The sequence below is a fragment of the Puma concolor genome, chromosome E1, assembly GCF_028749965.1.
Source record: "Puma concolor isolate L17-30 chromosome E1, mPumCon1.1.hap2, whole genome shotgun sequence".
In the NCBI taxonomy this organism is placed as follows: Eukaryota; Metazoa; Chordata; class Mammalia; order Carnivora; family Felidae; genus Puma; species Puma concolor.
In genome coordinates, this window is record NC_141680.1 from 60495877 (window position 1) to 60517581 (window position 21705).

At 59.4% G+C, this 21705-nt stretch overlaps 1 protein-coding gene and 1 long non-coding RNA gene across 3 annotated transcripts in view; one reads left to right on the forward strand and one right to left on the reverse strand.

Moving 5' to 3' along the window:
* Positions 1 to 1380: 1380 nt before the first annotated feature.
* TIMP2 (TIMP metallopeptidase inhibitor 2) overlaps positions 1381 to 21705 on the reverse strand; it is a 49260-nt gene continuing 28935 nt past the window's right edge. For both annotated transcript variants that reach the window (XM_086688189.1, XM_086688188.1), the window contains exons 2-5: positions 11503 to 11603; positions 9438 to 9546; positions 2996 to 3120; positions 1381 to 1686 (exon numbers count right to left, since the gene is read on the reverse strand). In XM_086688189.1, coding sequence (XP_086544315.1) covers positions 1489 to 1686; positions 2996 to 3120; positions 9438 to 9546; positions 11503 to 11603 — 533 coding nt within the window. In that variant the 3' untranslated portion in view covers positions 1381 to 1488. The remainder of the gene's footprint in view (positions 1687 to 2995; positions 3121 to 9437; positions 9547 to 11502; positions 11604 to 21705) is intronic.
* Positions 12946 to 15822, forward strand: LOC147574569 (uncharacterized). Its single transcript, XR_015244339.1, has 2 exons — positions 12946 to 13213; positions 13724 to 15822. It is a non-coding gene; the product is annotated as an uncharacterized LOC147574569 (long non-coding RNA).

Genomic DNA, 21705 nt, shown 5'->3' on the forward strand with positions numbered 1-21705 from the left:
TGCCACTTGGGGCGGGGGGGTGGTCAGGAGTCTTACGGGTGTTTTGGGGTCACCGCAGAACAGAGCAGGCTTAGAACGTGGTGACTTTGGAAGCATTCTGCAGAGGGACCATTCACCGGCCGACAGACTTCGGTTTTAGCGCACGCGTGCGCACTTCCCTAATTCACGTGGCCAACTCAGAACGGGTCATCTTGACAACACAAGGAGGAAGGAAAAGATTGCCTTTATTGTTACTGAGAGATTTCTGCCTGCGTTAACCCCTATTTTACGGGCAGCAGAAAGCCACGGGTAGGGGACAGGTTTTCTAGTCCCCTACGATGTTTTGTTTTTTTTCTAACTGAGAGCGCCAACAGGACAAACAGAAGTAGAAGTTGGTACAGCTGTCCCTTGGGTTCACGTATTATCTGAGAATTCGTCTTTAGGAGCGTGAGGTGTTGGCCACAGCATCCGGAGGCCCAGCAGGGGACCCACCGAACCCACCCCCGTCCATTTCCCCCTTCCCGGGGAAGACTTCACGGCAGGCCCGGCTAACTTCACTCACAGGAATCCGTGCACAGCCCAGCGAACGTCTGTCTTTGAGGGAGGTCACACCCGCCCGGGAGGGGCTCTGCGGTGTGTGTGGGGGGCACAGCCAGCCCGGTGCGCCGGGTGCACGCGACCCCTCGCAAAGGCGACGTGCGCCACTCACCTGTGCGCTCGAGGCCGGGACGAGGAGGGGGAAGCCGGAGGGACTTCGGACGCCTGGGAGTAAACTGTCAGGGCGGCCGTGAGTCCCCCCGGTGCCTGCCCTCAGGGCAGAATGCGACAGACTCCCCCAGAGTTGGGGTGTGGGGGGGCGGGCAGGACTGAAGCTGAAGCTTGTCGCCCACGCCGCAAAGGCCCTGGAGCGTGGCTCTCACTGCAATTCTGCTGATCATCGGGGTCAGCGGGGCTCCTGCAGGAGGAAGCCACTGGTCCAGGGCTACTCCTGTACTTATGGGAGCCCATGATGGGCACCGAGGAGGCCGGGGCACTTGCAAAGGGTGGGGACTGCCACCCTGGGGCCAGAGGCGTGGAGGCTGCAGGAAACGAGGGACATGCCCCTCTCAGTACGAAAGGGACCTGGTAGGCCTGCTACACAGTCTTGCAACGACCCTCGGAAGTTTCTGCAAAACGCACGTTCCCAGGCTCTGCCCTGACCAGGCCTGGGCGACTCCTAAGTGCTGTCTGCTCAGTGTTTGTGACAGTGGCCGGGCCCGTGCGTCCCACTCCCGTCCGCACCCGAGGGTGGGAGGCCGGGACGCACGCCGCCCAGGCTGGCGGATGGAGCGTGGGACCGCAACCATGTTTGTAAGGGGGAGGTGGGGGGGCGGGAGGAGAATCACACCAATATAGACCCGCTCGGATGACTATTTTATTCATGCTGCTTCCGGGAAGGGATGTCAGAGCTGGACCAGTCTGAACTCTTGGAGGCTCTTCCGTTGGCCAAAGGGGATGCTGTTGGCCTGCTTACGGGTCCTCGATATCGAGAAATTCCTGCTTGGGGGGCGCCGCTCCGCGGTACCACGCACACGAGCCGTCGCTTCTCTTGATGCAGGCGAAGAACTTGGCCTGATGTCCGTTGATGTTCTTCTCCGTGACCCAGTCCATCCAGAGACATTCGTCCGGAGACGAGATGTAGCACGGGATCATGGGGCAGCGCGTGATCTAGGAAGAGGGCGCGGGGGCGGACTCGGTCAGGGGCCGAGGCCGCGCGAGGTGGCACGTCCAGAACGTAGCCAACGCGCCTGGCCGAGCAACCGGGACTAGAGTTGAACCTGCCCCATCAGTGCCCCGCCCCCTCCACTTGCTAAGCAGCTGCAGGCACCTGCCTGAAGCAGGGACAGGGCCGGGGGCGGGGGGGACCCTTGTGCATGGTGTCTGCGCCCCCAGATGCTGCAGGAGTGTGACCTTCCGGCTTCGGGCTAGCCCCACCCTCCTGGGAGCTTAACAACAACAAAGGGTCTTAAATTTTCCGGAGCGAGGCGCCAGTCAAATAAAAAGGATGCTGCTAGCTTGGGGCGCCTGGGTGGCTCAGTCGGTTGAGCGTCCAACCCTTGGTTTCAGCTCAGGTCACGATCCCACGGTTTCGTGAGTTCAAGCCCCACATCAGGCTCTGCTTTCGAGTCTCATTCTGTCTCCCTCTCTCTCTGCCCCTCCCCTGCTCATGCGGTCTCTGTCTCTGCCCTCCCCCCCCAAAAAAAAAACTTTAAAAAAAGGATGCTGTCTTGCTCTCAAGCGTGTGTGGGCTTTGAGGGGGTCGGCAAGCAGCATTTTGGTGGAGGAACAAGAGTCTATGACAGGGAAAGGACAGAATTCAGTTTTGAGTTCATGTCGGGCACTGGGGGTTCTGCTCCACGTATGCAAGGCTGCGGGTCGGAATTTGTATTTTGAATGAGCTCAGGAATAGGTTAGCGATGACGGGTGTGCCAGTAAGCACTGGGCCAACCGGCTCAGCCGATCCCTGCTGCTCTCCGGCCCCAGACTCACTTCCGGTGGCAGAGGGGCCCTGGTGCCCGAGGTGTTTCCTGCACTGGGGCTGGGGGCGGGGGCAGTGGGGTGCAGGGCGGCGGGACGGACGGGATGCAGGCCTGGGGATGTCACCGCGTACAGGTGCATCTGACGTGAGCGCGGCTGCAGCTGTGCTCGGCACAGCCTCTGTGCTGCTTTCAAGAAGGGGGGCTGGGACATTCTTTCCCTGTTCTCCCCACAGAATCCCTCCCCCTGGGAGGCTCTCCTTCCTGGAAGCCACAGGCCAGGTGGCTAGACAGCCCCGACCTCCCACGGATCCCTCTGCAGGGGCACGCCTCGGGGATCTGTCCCTGGCCAGACAGCCTCGCTGGTGGAGAGACCGTGCCTCCCCACGGCCCCGTCCTAAGGACCTCGTGGACTGAGAAGCCAGGGATCAAAGCCCAGCGGTCTCCCTGGAGACGGAGGTGATGAAGTAAAGGCCCAAAAGGAGGAGGCACCGGCTTACCTTGCACTCACAGCCCATCTGGTACCTGTGGTTCAGGCTCTTCTTCTGGGTGGTGCTCAGGGTGTCCCAGGGCACGATGAAGTCACAGAGGGTGATGTGCAGCTTGCCGTTCCCCTCGGCCTTTCCTGGGGACACAGGGATCACCACGCTCAGGGCAAGATACACGTCCCCCTCCTGCCCGTCTCCTGCACCTGAGCGTGGCTGGGGCGCAGGCAACTTTGCTACTGACAAATACCGAGTGTCATGGCCTGTGTCGTGTCTCCTCCCAAATCCCTGTGTCGAAGCCCTAACCCCCCAGCACCTCAGGATGTGCATTTGGAGCCCTTCCCAGGGGTCATTAAGGTACATGAGGTCACAAGGCCCCCCCCCCCCCCCCCCCCCGCATAAGAACAGTGTCCTGATAAGAAGAGACCAGACACAGATGCGCACAGAGGGACGAGCAGGTGAGGCCACGGGGGGCAGGTCGCCCTGCCCACGCCTGGATCTCGGACTCCCAGCCCCCAGGTCTGCGAGGAAACCAATCCCTGTTGGGGAAGCGGCCTCACGGCAGCCCCAGTGGGCTACTCCACCGTGGGTCGCTTGCTCTGAGTATAAAAGGGACGTGCGCTCGCCGTGGAGCACAGAACAGCACAACGGGAAAAAACCTCCCGTTTCCATCACAGCTAACGCTTTGACGCATTTCCTTCCAATATCCTCTCATGCCCATGGATGTGCACAGAAAAAATCACGCCGCATGCAGACCATACTGTTTCCTGCTTGTTTGTTTGATTTTTTCAGACATTTCCTCCATCTGATGAGGAACCTGCCTACCTGTCTGGGTTTTTCTACCACGAATGGCAAAACCTTGGAATCTCACGGAATTGGGAATCCGCTCCAAATTCCCTTCCCTGGGGAGGGGGGGGGGATGAGGCACTCTTTGTCTCTCATACCTCAGGCTCTTGGTTCTGCCCCTCCCTTCCTCTGCTGAAGAGTTCACGCTGGGGACGGCCTTGGCCTTAGCCAAGCAGGAGACAAAGGCAGGCAAGTGAATTCTGGCGAATGACAGAACGTAAGGAGGGCTCGGGAGGTCGTTTCAAGTCCCAGCCCTGTGACCGCAATGGCATCGCGTCAGGACGCACAGGTGCCCGAGGACGAGCGGCGGAGCCTGGCAGAGGGCAGGGGGAGGCTCCCCGGGGGGCAGACGGGAGCCTCGGGGGGCACCCTGGGCACACCGCACTCGGCAAAGCTCCGGTACATCCAACATAACGACCTCAGGCACAGCACTGGGCGCGGAGAGAACCCGCTGACAGACACGTAGTTGAGTGACTAACGCGGCTTGTCGACTGCGGCGAGTAAATGCCACCGCGATCTCTGGCCAGGGGAGACACGGGTCGGCTCGCCCGAGGCTGCGAGCGGCACGGGGACAGCCGGTGCACCAGGCGGGTTGCAGGAGGCGCTCCCTGCACACGAATTCGGACTCTCTGACCTCTGTTTTGACGGCTCCCCTGACCCTTGGGAGCCCTGTTTTCCCTTGTGTCTGTTTGCACTTGACATTCTAGGTGAAGGACAGAATCAACAAGCAGGACTGCCACTGCACGTTCATTCTGACTCCCAACCAGTAGCAAAGAGAAGTGCTTGGGTGGTTCTAAGTACTTTAAAAATAGGTATCTGGGGCGCCTGGACGGCTCCGTCGGTTGAGCGTCCGACTTCAGCTCAGGTCATGATCTCGCAGTTCGTGAGTTCGAGCCCTGCATGGGGCTCTGTGCTGACACTGCGGAGCCTGCTTGGTATTCTCTCTCTCTCTCTCTCTCTGCCCCTTTCCTGCTCTTTCCCAAAATAAATAAGCAAACAAAAAAATAAGTGTTTGGCTTTTCCCCCCTACTTTCTAGGAGTCCAGAGCAGCTAAGGAGGGGAGAAACAGACAGATGGCAAGTAACTTTCATTCCCATCTCCTGGCTTCTCCTGACGTGCACGGCCCACGCAGGGAGGTATGCCGTGGCCCTCCCCTGGCCCGGCTGGGTCGTCCTTTACAGACAGGCTGGGCCCGTGCTGGCTCTGCCCTCCCAACTTCTACAGGGATGTCTGCTGCCTTGCTTGGCTGGCATCAGCATCCCACTTCCTGCCGCTTTTTGCCATCCTTTTTTTTTTTTTTTTTTTTAATGTTTATTTATTTCTGAGACAGAGCACCAGTGGGTTAGGGGCAGAGAGAGAAGGAGACACAGAATCGGAAGCAGGCTCCAGCCTCTGAGCTGTCAGCACAGAGCGTGACGCGGGGCTCGAGCTCGTGAACCGCGAGATCACGGCCTGAGCCGAAGTCGGACGCTCAACGGACTGAGCCACCCAGGCGCCCCCATCGTCTGTCTTCCCTGGTGACCTGTTCACCACGAATTCGAGCTTCTGCCAAGACTAGGGCATGGAAGGACACGCGATGCAATGCAAACTGTCTGTCTTCTGTGGCCCTGGTTACGGGGATACCGGTGACCTCGGACGTCGGGTATAAGGTACAGCAGCATCTCCGGATCTTAAAAGGACACCCTTTCGGTACAGGGACAGGTACCAAGACTTGGGCGGGCACGCGTGATGTGCCCGTCCGTCACATTCCACTACGTCTGCCTTGGAAAAACACACAGTCCTTTCGGACTGGAGAGGAAGACAGGAATTAATTAAAATTTGTAACTGAGGACCGTTCGCTTCCTTTTCCTCTTGGAGGAGAGGACCGCAGAAGAAAATTACAGGGCCCATTCTAGAACAGTTCCCGCACATGAGTGTCTCACGGTGCCCGGCTCAACACGTGAACTTGAATCATCAGCCCGAGAGGAGGTGGGCTGCCTCGGGCCGGCTGAGTTGTCTGCTGCGCCCCGTGATTTCTGGGTGGCCCATCCTGACCCCAGGAGGACGAGATGGAGAGCCCGTGCTCAGAAAGTGAACACCAGACTGGATCCAGAGCTGTCTCACCGAGCTGGGGAAGAAGTCAGATGAGCGAGGCCCCCCGTCAAGGGTGGGCCAGCTGCTGCCAGAAGTGCCTTTTGTGGCTCTCAGGCCATCAGGAAATTGCAAACTAAAAACCAATTAAAAATAAGTAGAGGAGGGGCGCCTGGGTGGCGCAGTCGGTTAGGCGTCCGACTTCAGCCAGGTCACGATCTCGCGGTCCGTGAGTTCGAGCCCCGCGTCAGGCTCTGGGCTGATGGCTCGGAGCCTGGAGCCTGTTTCCGGTTCTGTGTCTCCCTCTCTCTCTGCCCCTCCCCCGTTCATGCTCTGTCTCTCTCTGTCTCAAAAATAAAATAAAAAGCGTTGAAAAAAAAAATAAGTAGAGGGGCCCCTGGGGGGCTCCGTCGGTTGAGCGTCCGACTTCGGCTCAGGTCATGAGCTCGCGGTTCGTGAGCTTGAGCCCCGTGACGGGCTCTGTGCGGACAGCTGGGAGCCTGGAGTTGCTTCGGATTCTGTGTCTCCCTCTCTCTGCCCCTCCCCCACTTGTATTCTGTCTCTCTCTCTCTGTCTCTCTCAAAAATAAACAAACATCAAAAATAAATTTTAAAAACCCAGCTTCATTCGGACACAGAAGCCTCTTCCTTTCAGAACAGGGCTGAACAAAATAAGTAGGCTCTCCTATGAGGTCCCCCAAAATAACACAAAGTAACCACTAGCAAAAGAACCACCACAAAGCTGCCGTGTGCACCTCGGCTCTCGTTTTGGACCCACGCTTTCCAGGCAGCCACGCGGCTTCCTCGCACTCTTCTCGGTCAGTGGGACGGGGACACGACATGCCAGGGCTCCTGACTGCTGGACAGGATCCACCTTCTGGGCTGTCCCCACTGCTGTCCCCCAGTGCCCGTCCTCAGGGAGTAAAGGGCAGTGCCCAGGTCCTCGGAATCGCTGGGCAAGCGGCAGGCCTGACCACAAGGGGCTCCGGGAGAGGACGGTCATGTCCGGAGAGCGCCTGCGTGAGGGAGGGGACCGACCCTGGCTGCTGGGGCTCAGCCCTGCTGTGTGTGCGCTCTGTCTCTCTCTCAAAAATAAACAAACGTTAAGAAAAAATGCTGCTGCCAGGGCCACACCCTGGGAGATTCTGCTTGATCCGGTCTGCGGTGGTCCTTGGGCACAGGGCTGGTAGCCAACCCCCACCCCCGGGAATTCTCGCACACGGTGCGGGGGAGGGGCTGCTGGCTCAGAGGCTGGGCAGCGAGACGTCCACAGCCTGGACCCGACCAACGAAACGGCAGAGCGTGAGAGCCCGGCGCGGCCCGGGCGCGAGTGTGCGGAGAAGTGCCCAACACCCTCCCCCCCGCCTCCCCCCCCTCCCCCGGCACAGCATCTGCCCAAAAAAGTCTGCACCCTAGACACACCCCAATGTCAAGCGACCAACGAGCCACCAAGCAGAACCTAACAACTGGTGTGGGGAAGCGGGTTCAGGCACACGCCCCCGAACCTGGGCCACGGTGTTCGTCTACTCGGTTTTCCTCATCTGTAATATGGGGATCACGGCAGTGCCTTCCTCATAAGGGGTCGTAAGGATCGGACGGAATCTGCACGAAAAGCTTTTAGAGCCCACCAGGGCCAGGAAAGGGGCGCCACGATTTCCGGTCGCAGGGAGACGGTGGAGACGTGCGTGAAGCCAGGCCTAGGTCACCTTCCCACCCAGGAGCCCCCACCCGGAGGGGACCCTGGCCCGCCCTCCTTCCAGCAGCTCTGGAAGCTCTGCAGTTTGGGCGGCTGCCTCTAGAGGGCGACGTGAGGAGACACGGGGTGAGGCGTGTAGGTTAAAGCCCTGCTCCACCCGATGCGGGAACCTGGAAACCGTGGACCTGTCAGGGCGCCAAGTTCCCGCCACCATGCAAGGTTCTGTCTCCTTTGCCTTCTCCCCAGGGCTTATTTTCCTCATCATAAAAGCAGTAGATGTCATTTGCAAAAATTTAGCAAGCATAGGGAAGCATGAAAAAGGAGACACGCCTGAGGCTGACTGTCCCCCTGCACCTGCTGACCTGGGTCTCTAACAGCCGCCCCTGGGCACCCGCACCACGGGTTCTGTGCACCTGCCCCGGCCCCGCCGGCCCCTGCCTCACTGTGACAAGCACAGTCAGGAAGGTCTCCGCTTCGTGATTTTGTCCCCATCCCTCTCTCTCCGATTGACTTTATTTTTCTTATCGGAAAAACAGTAGATGCCGCCAATGTAAAATGGTGCAGCTGCTTTGGAAGACAGTCTGGCAGCCCCTCAAATGCTTAAACGTAGTCACCATATGCCCTGGAATTCTGCTCCCACGCATCGGCCCAAGAGAAATGAAAACACCGCCACGCGGACACCTGATCACGGGTGTGGACGGCAGCCTCGTGCCTAAGAGCGCAAAGGTGGAGACAACCCCAGCGTCCACGAAATGACTGGTGAGCGGGCAGACAGACCGCGGTCTGCTCGGCCACAGAAAGGGGACAAGTTCTGATTCATGCTGCAACCTGGACGGAGCTGTGAAACGACCCCACGGAGTGAGGGACGTCGTGCACGAAGGACCACGCATATTCTGTGACTCTATTCAGGGACTCTGAAACAGGGAAACCCACGTAGTCATGAAGTAGACTGGGGGGTGCTGCAGCTGGGGGAGGAGCGGGGGGGGGGCGCGGCCAGCAAGGTAAAGCAGCAAAAGGGTACGGAGTTCTCTCCGACGGTGGCCGTGGTTGCCCATCTCGATGATGGAGGTATCACATCAGTGAATGACTCCCCTTGAACGGTGAATTGCATGGTGTGTGAGTTCTAGCTCAAGAAAACCTAAACTATAATAGATGCTCATAAGAAAACATTTAGGGGACTCCTGGGTGGCTCAGTCGGTTGAGCACCTGACTTTGGCTCGGGTCACGATCTCGCAGTCTGTGAGGTCAAACCCCACGTCCGGGCTCTGTGCTGACGGTGCGGAAGCCTGCTTGGGATTCTCTCTCTCCCCCTCTCTCTCTGCCCTTCCCCGGCTCGTGTTCTCTCTCTCTCTCAAAATATGTAAATAAACTAAAAAAAAAAAAAAAAAAAGAAAAGAAAAGAAAAAAAAGGAAAAGACAGGATGAGCGGAGTCGCTGCACAGGTCGAGGACCTCATAACATCAGCAGATTTAACACAAGGTCTCAACCCCTCTCCGCCTCCCGCCCAGCCATGGGTGCCTCCAGCATCTCGCACACGACTCCCCCTCAGGAGCAAAACGCAAACCCTCTCACCTCCTGGTGTCTGCCCGACCACAGATTCCCCGTGGACACTGGTTTACTGTGTCTCCCCATGAAGCCACACTGGGTCCCCCGTTCTGGGGGGCAGGTGAGAATCCACCAGGAATTCGCAGACGGGAAAGGGCAGGGAAGCCCAGAGACTTCGGGACGGCCTCTCGGCGTCAGGACCCGGGACTCTGTCCTGCCTCGTGGTTTCGCCAGGTCCCACCCCGGAGACGCGGCCCTGGACGGTCCCTGACAACGTTCCAGGGCATATCCACACACACACCTGCAATGAGATATTCCTTCTTCCCTCCGATGTCCAGAGAGACCCCGCACACAGCAGAGGAAGGAGCCGTGTAGATAAACTCTATGTCCTTGTCAGGTCCTTTGAACATCTGGAAAGACAAGGATATGGAAACGTGAGGAGAGCCGGTCCGCACAGCTAACAAGGTCCGGGTCCCACGCGTAACATCCTGGGGAGGGGCCGCCCGACCTGCACCTGTGGTGCCACCAGCATGGGAAAGGGGGCAGAAGGTTCTAGTGAGCTAGAAGGTGGCCGTTCCCGCTGTGGACTGATTCTCTGGAGACACTCCTCACGTAGTGTGGCAGCTATCAGCACGCTGGGCGCGACTCTTGTCACCTGGAGGAAACCGTCTCAGACGCCCGACTCTCCCTACCACCGACAAGGTCATTTCAGAATCTCCGGGGAGAGGCCCGTGTATCTCCAGGTGGTTCTCACCCGTCGTGGAGGGACACCCCCCTGTGCACTGCCAGGAATTTGGGTCAAGCGTTGGCTGCTTGATGGGGCCCCGGGGCGGGATTGCACCCTTGCAATGAGGATGCGACTCCCCGGGGCCAATGGGGTTTGACTTCTCGCCTGCGGATCTACTGAGTGACCTACTGAACGCGCCTGCAGCCCACGTGGAGGGGTGCACTGTTCCCCGGGAGGAGGTGACATAGGCAGAACCCACCACAGCCAGGGGTTCCTGTGGCCCCACCAGGGGTGGTGACAGGCAGGGACGTGAGTGTGCACTGAGGACGGTCCCCCACCCCGGCCGTGGGGTGCAGCCCAGGGGGCACCCTCGGGCTTCGGGCACCTCATCGGGATTTTGCTGGGCCTAAATCAGAGTCAACAGCGTTGGTTTTGGGGGACAGGATGGGGGGGGAGGGGCTTTCAACAAGCAAACCCCAATGGAATAGGGTCATCTCAATGTCATGATAAACCGGCTTTGAGACAGCTCGTCCCACCCACGCCAGGAAAGGTTAGGCCGATGGTGACGACAACATGCTCTATTAATCACCAAAGGGCAAGAATTGTTCTTCGGTGTCGACACCGGCCTTTTCACGATGCCTCAATGAGGTCTCAGGAACAGAGACGCTCTCTCTCCCGCTCGTAGCACACGCCCTCTTAGCTGCCACAGATGCAGCGAATAAGCATTTCATTGACCTTCTGATAACGTTTCCGGCTAAAAATAACATTTTTGTAACGAAGTTAAATACGCACGGCTACAACTCCCACCTTGACAAAGCCCTTTCTCCAGCTAGAGCCTAAAATCTCCTTCTCTCCCGCAGACCGAGTTAGCTACTGTTGCCAACGATCACGATCACGGTCCTCCAGGGCTGGTCCTGTCTTTCCAAGCCCCGCCCTCTGCCCCGTCTCCCCTCAAATACGGGCTCCTTGCCCTTGAACACGAACACACGTTCCGAAAAAACTAACGCGTTGCCCCCCACCCCCCGCATCTGTCCGCCCCTCTGCCACCCGGCCGATGTTCCTCTCGGTCACCGGCCGGGCTACGGGCTCCATCCTTCCTTCACGTTCCCTTGCAAGAAGCTGGCTCCCACCACCTCTGGCTGCCCAGAGGACTCCTTCCTTCCTCTTAGAATTTAAAGCTCACCAGGCAAGACTAGAGCCCACAGCACAGTGTGGGGGGAAATGAGGCCTCCCAGACGCAACGACCAAGGTCTCCTGGCTTCGAACCTCGCCCTAGCTCAGCCGAGGACAGGCACCCGTGGAATGGTCCATAGAAACTCTGGCACACTTGCTGATAACGCTGAGGGCCTGCCCCGAATTTACGACCCATCACAAGGAAGACGACACATTTTTGAAGTAACCCAGTCGACGGGAACGCAGCAGGTCCACACGACTTTTCAAGCATTTACGCATAAGGAAAATCAGATCGACTTGTGGCTCGAAGCCCTTAGGTCTGCTCCACGGGGGCCGCACTGCATTCCCCGAGACCCCGGGACACCTCCTCATGGTTTCCCGCCTCTTGGGGGGGGGGGGCCCAACCTTGCTCCCAACCTTCCCGCTGCTCTGCCCAGTGGGGCAGCCTGGTGACAGTCTCCCTTACCTTTATCTGCTTGATCTCATACTGAATCCGCTTGATGGGGTTGCCGTAGATGTCGTTCCCGGAGTCTACTTCCTTTACGCTGACCGCTTTGGCCCTAATCACTGCAAAATAAAGACACAGAGGTGAGGAGAGTCCCCCCTGTGCCGTCCTGGCTCTGAGCAGGGGTGAGGGGCTGCAGGGAGGCGGGAGGCAGGGGGCAAGATGACCCCAGCCCTTAGCATGGCACCAGACCCCTCACGAGCTCAGCGGGGAGGGTCAAGAGGTAAAGCCCTAAGAGCCCCCTTCTGGTCCCAAGAATCGGTCCACGGGAGCCAGAAGCAGAAACCCGGTCTCTCACGACCAGCGGGGTTACTGGTAGGCACCGATGGGGACAAAGGGACAAAGCGCTTTGTTGAGGTCACGCCTGAGTGCTCTGGGGCTTTTGCAAATTCTCTCCACTGTGTATGCATGTGGCTGGGGAAGCAGATAAGCAAATTAACTGGCCTGCAATCGTCATCGTGCAGCTAAGACGGGGAGCCTCCTACCACCCAGCCTCCGTCCGCAGCCTACTGGCAAACAGGCTTTTTTTTCCAGGCTGAAGGCAGGGGAGTAACAGCCTCCCCAAGAGGCCTCGTCGTGTTTAGGATTGGGCGGGGCGGTGGGGGGTGGTCTTCGATCTGAAGCGTCTATCCCGCTACGCCTAATCTGTCCCAAAAGTGTCCCTGAAAGATGTCCTGTGGCTGACTCTCTGTGATAACGACACAGGTTCTATAGGGAGCACGACAGAGGAAGGGTCAGAGCGCTTTACCCGCCAAAGGGTATCGAACCGGGTGAGGAGGCAGTCACGGGCATCCCGGCCAACGTACGGGGCCGCTGCCACGGAAGGAGCCCCCACGGAAGGAAAATGACCCCAGACTGGGACACAAGGTGAAGGAGAGGGAAGAGGCCGGGCTGGGAAGGTTCTGGAATGTCTGCAAGAGCCCGAGGCTGCTCGTGGGCCATGCCCCCCACATGGCCTCCTCCTAGCAAGGCAGGCAAACCCCGGGCCCCAGCCCGTGCCCCAACAAGGTGAGGTGGGCAGTTCCCGTGTCATTTGGGCAGAGCCCTCCCTTTCCCCATTTTGACCCCTATCAGCTGGTGGCACGGCCTGTTTTAAGAGCTTTAAATGCTTTGGCCTCCACAACTCAGCTGTGCAGGGTCACCTGTTAATGGGATGTGAGCAAGACAGAGAAAGAAGGAACAGACAGAACCGGGCACCAAGGCACCCCTGTTCTCCACCCGCGGGTGGGCAGCTCGGATCTCGGGACTCCCTGGCCAGGGTGGTCTTCCCCACGGAGCCCGGAGGCCCAGGCACGTGGACCCCCCGTCTGTGCCCATCCCCCGGAGCCCAGCCTGGCACCAGGGACCAGAGCCCCCGCCCCACCCAGGCCCAAACCCCGTTCATGTGTCTTCTGTTGCAGCTGAGTCATGACCGGCCAAGGCCACGGGTTCCTGTTTTCGGGGCTGAGCCAGGCCCCAACCTGTAAACCCACATCTAGGAAATGCCACCCAGTGGGCCGCCCAGAACCGAGGGCTCTGCCCTTGGCAACAGGTCAACCTGTTTCCATGGCTCCTCCTGGCCCTGGCATCAGCGGACTTTTTCTAGACACATCCCTCCTGACTCAAGTGTCCTCCTCAGCCGCCCACTGCCCTCGTCTAAAACGGGAGACCCTTTGTAACCCGGTACCAGGAGGTATGTATTTCAGTTACCCCCAGCTGCTCCCATCCTGCTGTCCCACCAGCCCATAATAGTCCCTTGAACCCAAACCTGCCCAGGGGTGTCCCCACCTCTGCTCCGAATGCCATCTACCCCTCCCCTGCCTGGAAAACTTCTATTCATCCTTAAAGACCCAGATAAAACTGCCCTTTCCTGTCTTGTTCTGGGAAATCCTGTCCTCCCATAGGCATTTGGCACATTCCACACTCTCATCCATCCTGTCGTAAACACCTGTGCACCTGCCTTTCTGATAGGCAGAGACTACGTTCTCTTTTTTTTGTGTCTATTTTTGAGAGAGCGCGCGCGGGGGAGGGGCAGAGAGAGAGGGAGACACAGAATCGGAAACAGGCTCCAGGCTCCGAGCTGTCAGCACAGAGCCCGACGTGGGGCTCGAACCCACAAGCCGTGAGATCATGACCTGAGCCAAAGTCGGACGCTCAACTGACTGAGCCACCCAGGCGCCCCATTTTTTTTTTTTTTTGGCAGAAGCTATGTTCTAGGCACAGAGCAGTTGGCGCTCACCAGGTATTCGCCAGATGGAAATGAGCTGTACCTGAGAAATCTGGGGATCCAGGTGAAGTCTGTCTGTGGTCCCTCATACTACCTGTGTAATCTATACCCTACTGCAACGCCACGTTAAGACGTGTTCATGCAAATCAGGAAACGTACCAGATTAACCCTGTCTCCTCCCGTGACACCGTCACTGGCTGATGATATCAAATGAACCAGAAACATGCAAGGGAAGCCACGATTCTAGAAAGGGCATTGCTGCTGGATTTTACTATAATACACCCAATTCTGCATGCTTTCTGGAACTGCCTTCCAGAAGCCCCGCTACCCCCACAATGCTCAACCCGAAATAGGTGCTCAAGAAACATCACTCGCTGGCGGGCAGAAGACAAGCAAACGCTACTCTCAGACGGCGAAAAGGTTCCACTGCCTTCCATGCCGTTTTCTCCCAGAAAAACCCCTAAGGCTCCCAGGCAGTCCAAATCCTAATTCAAAAGGGGCAGCACCGGGCTAGATTGTGTGTCAGCCCCTCCCCCTCCGCGCAGCCTCTGGGAAGTTCCCTGACGTCCCGGAGACACAGCCGCTCACGTCTGCAGCCGAGGTGCCACTGCTGGTACCCGCACTCCCTCCGGGTGCGGTGAGGGCTCGGAAACACGGTGCCCGGGGCCCCACGGACCTCTAGTTCCGGACGACAGGACAGCAAAAGCGCTGTGGCGAAGAATGGCGCGCACGTCCCCACTCTTGCGGGTGACGGGTCTGGAGAGCCACACCTGCTGGCCGCTCGGGTCCACACCGCACATCCCGGTCAGCACGAATCCCAGGGGCCGGTCTGACGCGGCTCCCTGACATGCTCGCTCTGGCCTAGGGCGACAGACTCCACACTTTCCGGTTTCAGATTATCGGAAAGAAGGCACCGGTTGCATCCAGGGTCCGGGGTCCACTCGCGGGGTCGGACTAGAATGGTAAGTGGCTCCCGGGCTGCCAGCTGCTTGCAGGGAAGCGGGGGGAGGGGCCCGGAGGAGCTCGGACGGGGCTCGTCCACGCAGCACAAGAACTCAGGTTCTTCGGCGTCTTTGAATTCTGCGTGGGGACCCCCTCTCTCCACTTTGCAAAATGAGAGAGAAGGTGAAGGAAAGAAAGAGAACGAAGAGAAGCAAAGACCAGTTCTCTGGCGATCTTCTGGGAGTGTCAGCGCCCTCCTGACGTGAAGGAGAGGTGCGACACATACACCTGTCCACGCGGGCTCGAGCCCCAGAGCCGCCAACCTGCTCCGGGCAGCAGGGGCTACTTGGGCTCAGCACTGTAGGTGGGGGAAGGGCACGCGAAAAGCTTTAGCGAATAGATTTATCAGAGCCAGAGGATCCCACAGGCAAGTGGAGGCAGGAGACCTGAGGGGAAACAGGACAGAGGGGCCCCACAGGGCGGGAGGGCTGGAGGGGCACCAAGGTGGACCCCAGCCAGCTCTGGCTGCCGACCTTTGGACCCTCGGTCTTCTGCCCCCAGCACGAGGCCAGAAACTCAAGAGTCTGGGGTTGGGTTGCATTTCAAGCGAAATCCTAAAAGCATGGGCCTCCTTCTGCTGCCCATGGGAGCAAGGGGGGAGGTGTGGGAGGGCCTTCAAGGAGCATCCAACCCAGGCAAGAAGTCAGACAACGGACAGGAAGACAGAAACGCGCACCCTCGCGGCGGACAGGGAGGAGGCAGAGAACTCTCCGGAACGGCATCTCCCACACCCCAGGCGATGGGCATCTCCAGAGCTCTGGGATGGAGACCACTCTAAGCATAGGACAGGTCCCTCTCAGTCCCAGGCCGCTGAAAGACCAGGGCTGGGGAAAAGCAGAAAAGAATCTGAGAGGAAATTAAAATCCAGGCATGGACACACGTTTGCTGGGCCCAGTGTCCGGCCCTGGGGGTGGGTGATCGGCCCACGGCCTGCCCACCCCCCACCAGCGAGGGGTTCTGCTCCGCTGGCCTGCCCTCCGCCGTAGGAACCAGAGGCAGCGGCGGGAACAAGAGGCTTTATAAAGATCCTTGTTCTAACTGTTTTGTGCTAAAAAATGATGGCCTCTCCCCAAGCTGCTTGGATTTTGTTTTTTCTTCTTTCCTTTCTGCCGTTAACACAACATCTGGGTTTGAGATCAAGGGTGATACACTGGCTGATGAATTCACCGCCAGATGTTGGCTACTGGAATGCACAACCGTAGACTTAATTCAAAGCACACGCAACCACAGAGCCCCTGCCCCCACCCCTCGGGCCACGGACACCACATGATGTCACTTCCCCCGGCTAGCAGCCTGCAAAACCGATCCCTCGCACTCCCAGCCAGATTTGGGATGGAAAAGAGCTGGGCGGGTGGAGAGTCAAGGGCAGAGACGATGATCCCAAGAACACAGGCTGTGTTCAGACTCTGAGAGAGGACGAGCACCCAGGGAAAAGCCAGGGAGGCCAGACTGTCTTGGGAGGGGGGAGAGGGGGCAGGGGAGGGGCAGCAGGGGGCTTCTGGGAAAACTAGGGTGTCCTCAGCGCACGGCAACGTGGCCTGCGCTGGCCAGGGGGTGTGGTTCACTCGACCAGCCCAGGCAGAGATTCACATCTTCCCCCCCCCCCCGACCCCACCAACATCTTTTGAGTCCTATTGTGTCCGTGGACGTTCCTGGGAGGCCACAAAGGATACAGCAAGCCGTGCCCATAATCCGCGGGGGGGAGCCAGACCCAGAAGGAGAGCTCTCTTTGCCAAGTCTGTGTATTTTATTCTCACCGGGTCGTCTTTACTATCTTGCCATGGGCCTGGCCACCTTGGAGGCATTTCACCTGCTACGCTTACAAACGTATCCTAATAGGACACTTTCCAATGGGGCCGCTCTGCCTGGGCACTGGCTCCCAATTCCAAAGCACGGGTCAAGCTGTGGATATTAAAACGTGACTTCTAGACCTTCGAGGCCTCGTCTTAGCAAACTCAACACACGCTAAGCCCCCAGGCCCCGGTTCCGGGCGAGGCCGAGCTTCTGGCATATGGAAAAACCACGCATTTGCCCAGAAGAGACGTGGGAATCTCGGGGTTCGGAAAAAATACTCCTGTAAATACAAGGTCAAAATCCAGCCCCGGATCATCTGAGCCTCACCAGTGCACTGACTCAGAGCGGCAGGGCTGGCTCAGCATCAGCACAGGCCACGTCCCCTCTCGGCCCAGCCTACTCTCTGTGGCCTCCAGCGTGAACCCGGGAGGGTCGCCCAGGGAGAGCACTGCCCGCAGGGACACAGCTGCTTTGCCCTTCCACCCTGCTCCCAGGCCCGTGGTCCCTCCAGTCAGGGGCATGTTCCCGGGGCCACGCGCCCAGGGGGAGGGAAAGATAGCGTCTCGACTAGATTTGCCAGACATGTGCCCTGGACCCTCCTGTCCTGTGTCCCCAAGAGCGGGCGGGGCCGCCCTGTGCAGCAGCCGGAACGCAGTCGAGCCAAACCCGCTGCGGGTGCCGGGGTCTGACGGCCGCGGCAATGGCGTGCGGCCGCAGGGGCAAGTGTGGGGAAGGCCACTTCTCACACGGAAATGAGGTCACTGCAGCTGCAAACGCCCTCCGTGGGTCACCCGGTCCCTTTCCTTGTCTCCACATACAATTACATGCCAACCTCTTCAGAGGAAACCCAGCTGCCACTGACTCCAGGTGGGCTCCACTCCGCTGGGGGCTCGGGGACAGCTGCAGGGGCCCTGCCGTCTAGACATTTACGCCTTCCAACCGCAGAGCTACCCAAGTCCCCGCCGACACCCGCCGCTACGTCCTGCGGCTGCTGCTTAGGACGAGACTTTCTTACCCCTCTAGAGTGGACGGGCGACACCGGATGGCTGGTTGACCTGGCTGGAGCTCCTTGAAGGTAATGAGCGTGTCTAAAGCCTGGCTGAGGGTAGGCTGGCCCCGGGACACGCCCTGGAGGGGGCCCCTCCATCCCACCTTCAAGGCCAGAGTTGGGAAAGTGAGGGGGTGCCCCCGTCCAGCATCTAAGCCCAGTGGTAAGCATCTAAGCCCAGTGGTAACAGCTGTGGCGTTGCCCCACAAAAGCTGTAACAAAATTACTAGGTTTTCGGGGCCCCCAATTGCCGTGGGATTCCCTAACTGCTTGCATGTGACTAAAGCACTTCCGGTGGCTGGTGGGGGGGCACAGGAAAGACGGTTGTGAACCCCTCCAGTGGGACTGCATTTGCATGGCGAGCAGGGTGGGCGGACCTCACCAGCTGCACGGTGGGGGACAGGCCAGACAGTGACCCAGAAAGGGAACCGTGCTCGCGTGGGCTGCAGGCCTGCTCAGACCCCCCGGGGCTTGAGGCCATGCCCCTCCCCCCAGAACTGCACCACGAGGAAGCGGGCTGTGGTCAGAGAGCCTGGGAGAGGCCACAAGGACATCAAGTGCTGGCTCAGCACCCAGAAGCGCACAGGAGCGTCCGGCCCCACCTGCCCCTCTGGTCTCACCGTGTGCCCACCCCCCAGCTTTGTAGGTGCCCCTCGGTGGACACGGTGGTGAGGGCTTTCCCCAAACACCTGGCTCTGCCTTCCCTGGTGTCGGTGCCCGGCCGCTCTCGGGTCGGCAGTGCAGCAGACTTCCTCCAAGGCCAAGTTTTTTAGGGAACTGAGAAGGGGGAAGAGGCATCATTTCACAATTAAAGGCCTCCCCGTGGTGCCAGGAGGCAACCAGGGGCTTCCTCCACTGAGCAGCAGCACCAGGAGACCAGATGGCACCTTCGGGTCCCTGCAAGCCTCCTCATCCTGGGGTGGGGGTGGGGGTGGGGTGCTGACATCCCCAGCTCTGGGGCAGGGCTGTGCCTATCCAGGGTGAGGGCAAGGCTTGGCCGGCGGGACTCAGGCCGGTGCTGGAGATGCCTGCACTCACGACCCCCAGGAGCAGATGTGTCTATGGGGGCCGACGCGTCGGGGAGGGTGACGGGCTGCACGAGAGAGCACAGGAACCAGCAGTGTGGGCCCAGCCCTGGGCCATTCGAGATTCTAGCACATTCGCTTGAGCTGCTGTCCACTGGATGCCCTGTCTCCATGGAGACCAGCACTCCCACCTCCACGGCCCCCTCGGGAGCAGGAGGGAGCCGTCTCTAAGAGCTCATCAGCTGCGCAGAGAAGAGCCTCGGCCCTTGCTGCTCGGCCGCCCTCCCCCCGCCCCCCCAGGACCCTGGCAGGCCCCTGAGTTGCGCCCCGCCACCCTTCCTTCTCCTTGTGAGCCCAGCGGGATCTCATGCCAGAGGCCTTGGTCACGGTTCCCGAAGCCTTGGGCTCAGGCCGTTCCCATTCACGTGCTGCTGAATCACTTGAAAAAAATGCATCCCGATCCTGGGAGGATTTGCTGAGAACAGTGCGGCTTTGTGGAAGGGACTGCTGCTTTGCACTTTCTCCGCCAAGACCCCGAGGAGCAGCCAAGCTCAGCCCCGCAAACCCCCGGGCCTGGAGCCCGCAGCGGGGGGCAGCCGCTGGACGGGGCGGGGCAGGAGGCAGAGGGAGCCCAGGGAGGCGCGGAGGGAGCATCTGGCCACCCCCCTGCAATCCCTCCCCATCGGCAGGCTGAGGAAGGGGCACGGAGGGGCTGGGGCGTCCTCACACTGCCCCTGGCAGGCCGGGACCCCGGGCTAGGCTCTGCTCCAGGCTGCCCCACTTTCAGGGTGAAGGCAGAGGGCTGGGCCCAGGGCTCAGGCCCATCGGCACGGCAGCACCCGCCCCCGTCCCCCTCCTCGAGTAGGGCTGAGGCATGCGGTCTGCGCGCTGACCCCAGCCCACGGCATTTCTCAGGCAGAGACAGGGATCCCAGGGCCTACGCTCCCAGCTTCCAACGTGGGAGAGGACCCAGCAGGTCTGTCCGGTCCTCACGGCCATCTCCTGCATGCCTGGGGACGCAGCCCGGACCGTCACAGGCACCGCGGAGGCAGGCCACGCTAACACATCAACTCCCTACCACGTTACATTTCCCGCTCGTCTGAAGAACTACTACAGGGCAGAGAGGGTCCCCCGGGGCCCCAAGTTTTAAAAAATCTTACTTTTCCCCATTATTCTACATTCCTGGGGTTCTGGATATTGTCATGCACCCGTGACCGTGCCCCTGGCTGGGCGGGGGCAGGGACGGTATGAGGACCCTCAGAGCAGCACACACGGAAGGCAGGGTCACAGCCAAAGCCAACGATGCCTGCCAGTGCGGCAAGAGTAGGAGGGGGGCCATGCCATCACGGGGTGAACCGCCGTTCCCATCTCTTGTCCCGGCACTGCAGGTCTGCACCTGTCCCGCGAGCAGCGGACCTCAGCCGCGCACACGTGCTGCTCTCCTTCTCCAACCCCCCTGGGCAAACAGGGGCGCCCATCCACCACCAGACCGGCCACGGAGGCCTTCCCGAGTCCCTGTAGTCTGGGGGCGAGGACTCAGACGGGACTGCCAGGAAGCGACCAGATGGCAAAGGTTCTAGTAAATGCGGGAGGAGACGGAAACAGGGAGGCTGCCTCAAAATATGCGGGCAGGAGCATCAAACCCACGGAAAGTTCTAGAAAACACAGTGTTCGGAGAGGGAGGACCCAAGAAACGCTTCGGGAGAACGAAGGGGCACAGAGTCATCCGGGAGTCAGGAGTCCTCACTGCTTCTTGGCATGCTCCGTGGGAACCTACCAGGAGCCCCACACTCTTCCAGGTGGCTCTGTCCCAGGGCGTCTGGCACCGCAGTCCAGGTGGGTCAGATCAACGGGGAGCAAAGACAGGGTCTGCCAGGCCCCCAGCCTGCTCTTTGGGCACCTGACATCTTCACAGGGAGTCGGGGGTGGGCTGGAGGGCAGTCTTATTTTCTGCACTATTGGCCCCCAGCTCCTGCAGGACAGGTGGGGAAGGGCAGGGTGTCTCATCCCACTCTCTGGGGACAGTGTAGGCGTGACTGTCCGGGCAGCGACGACCCACCCTCCACCATGTCTCACTGCCTATCTCCTGCATCTACTTTTAGCTCAAGTGTAGCTGAGGAGGAGCAGTTCCTCACCTAAAACACATGGGCCACAAATACTACCTTTGAAAGTAGAAACAAAAATCACCCTCTCCAAGGCAGGCTCGTCCATTCATTAAACCGGGGCTTCCAGCTGTCAGAAGACCTCGTTACTCAATGTTTGCGTCCTGTTGTGGCCATGGCTTTAAACCTGGGCATCTCACAGCACCCTCTCCGACCACGGAGAAGCTTCAGGAACAGGCAGGAGCTCCAGGTACCTCATCTTGAAATGTGCAACACTGGGCAACGCAAAGCCAACACCCCTCCCGGCCCGGGGCTTCGTTCTTAACGGTACTGGGCTTAGATCAGATCGTCGAGTTGGCTTTGCAGTCCTGACCCATGACATTCCAGAACCAGGGGACAAAACGATCACACATTTTCTCCACCTAAAGCGGAAAAGCCAGACCGACAACAGAGTCCGAGGAGATGCTTTCAATGAGACGAAAACGCGCGGCAACAGAAGCCTCCTCACCCGAGATACTGAAGATTCGAAAACAACCCAAAAAACTCAGTGGGGTGCTGTTACTGCCCCATCCAGGTGGCGTATTTGGGGGTTCTGTGAGCCTGATGCTCTCCAGGGAAGCCCAGTTCAGCTTTCTCATGTGACTGGGTCACCCCACATCTCCCTGGGCACACCCCACAGGATGAGGGACGGGGGACAAACCCCAAGTTCACAGGCATGTAGCTAAGAAGGCACAGCAGCCACGAAACGGAAGTAGCACACAGGCAGAAGCCGGTTTTGAGCAAATATTCCAGCCTTGGGCTCACAACCGTTCATGACGTCATCCGTTAGGAAATGCACGTTAAAAGGGAAAAGGCCATTCATGGGCCAGCGATACAAATGCATCACGACCGAAGACAGATGACCCCACTCCGTGCACCTGAGGTCCTGGGGAGGGAGGGGGGACGCAAGCACGTCCTTCGTACGCCGGTCCAGGGTCACCTAACTAT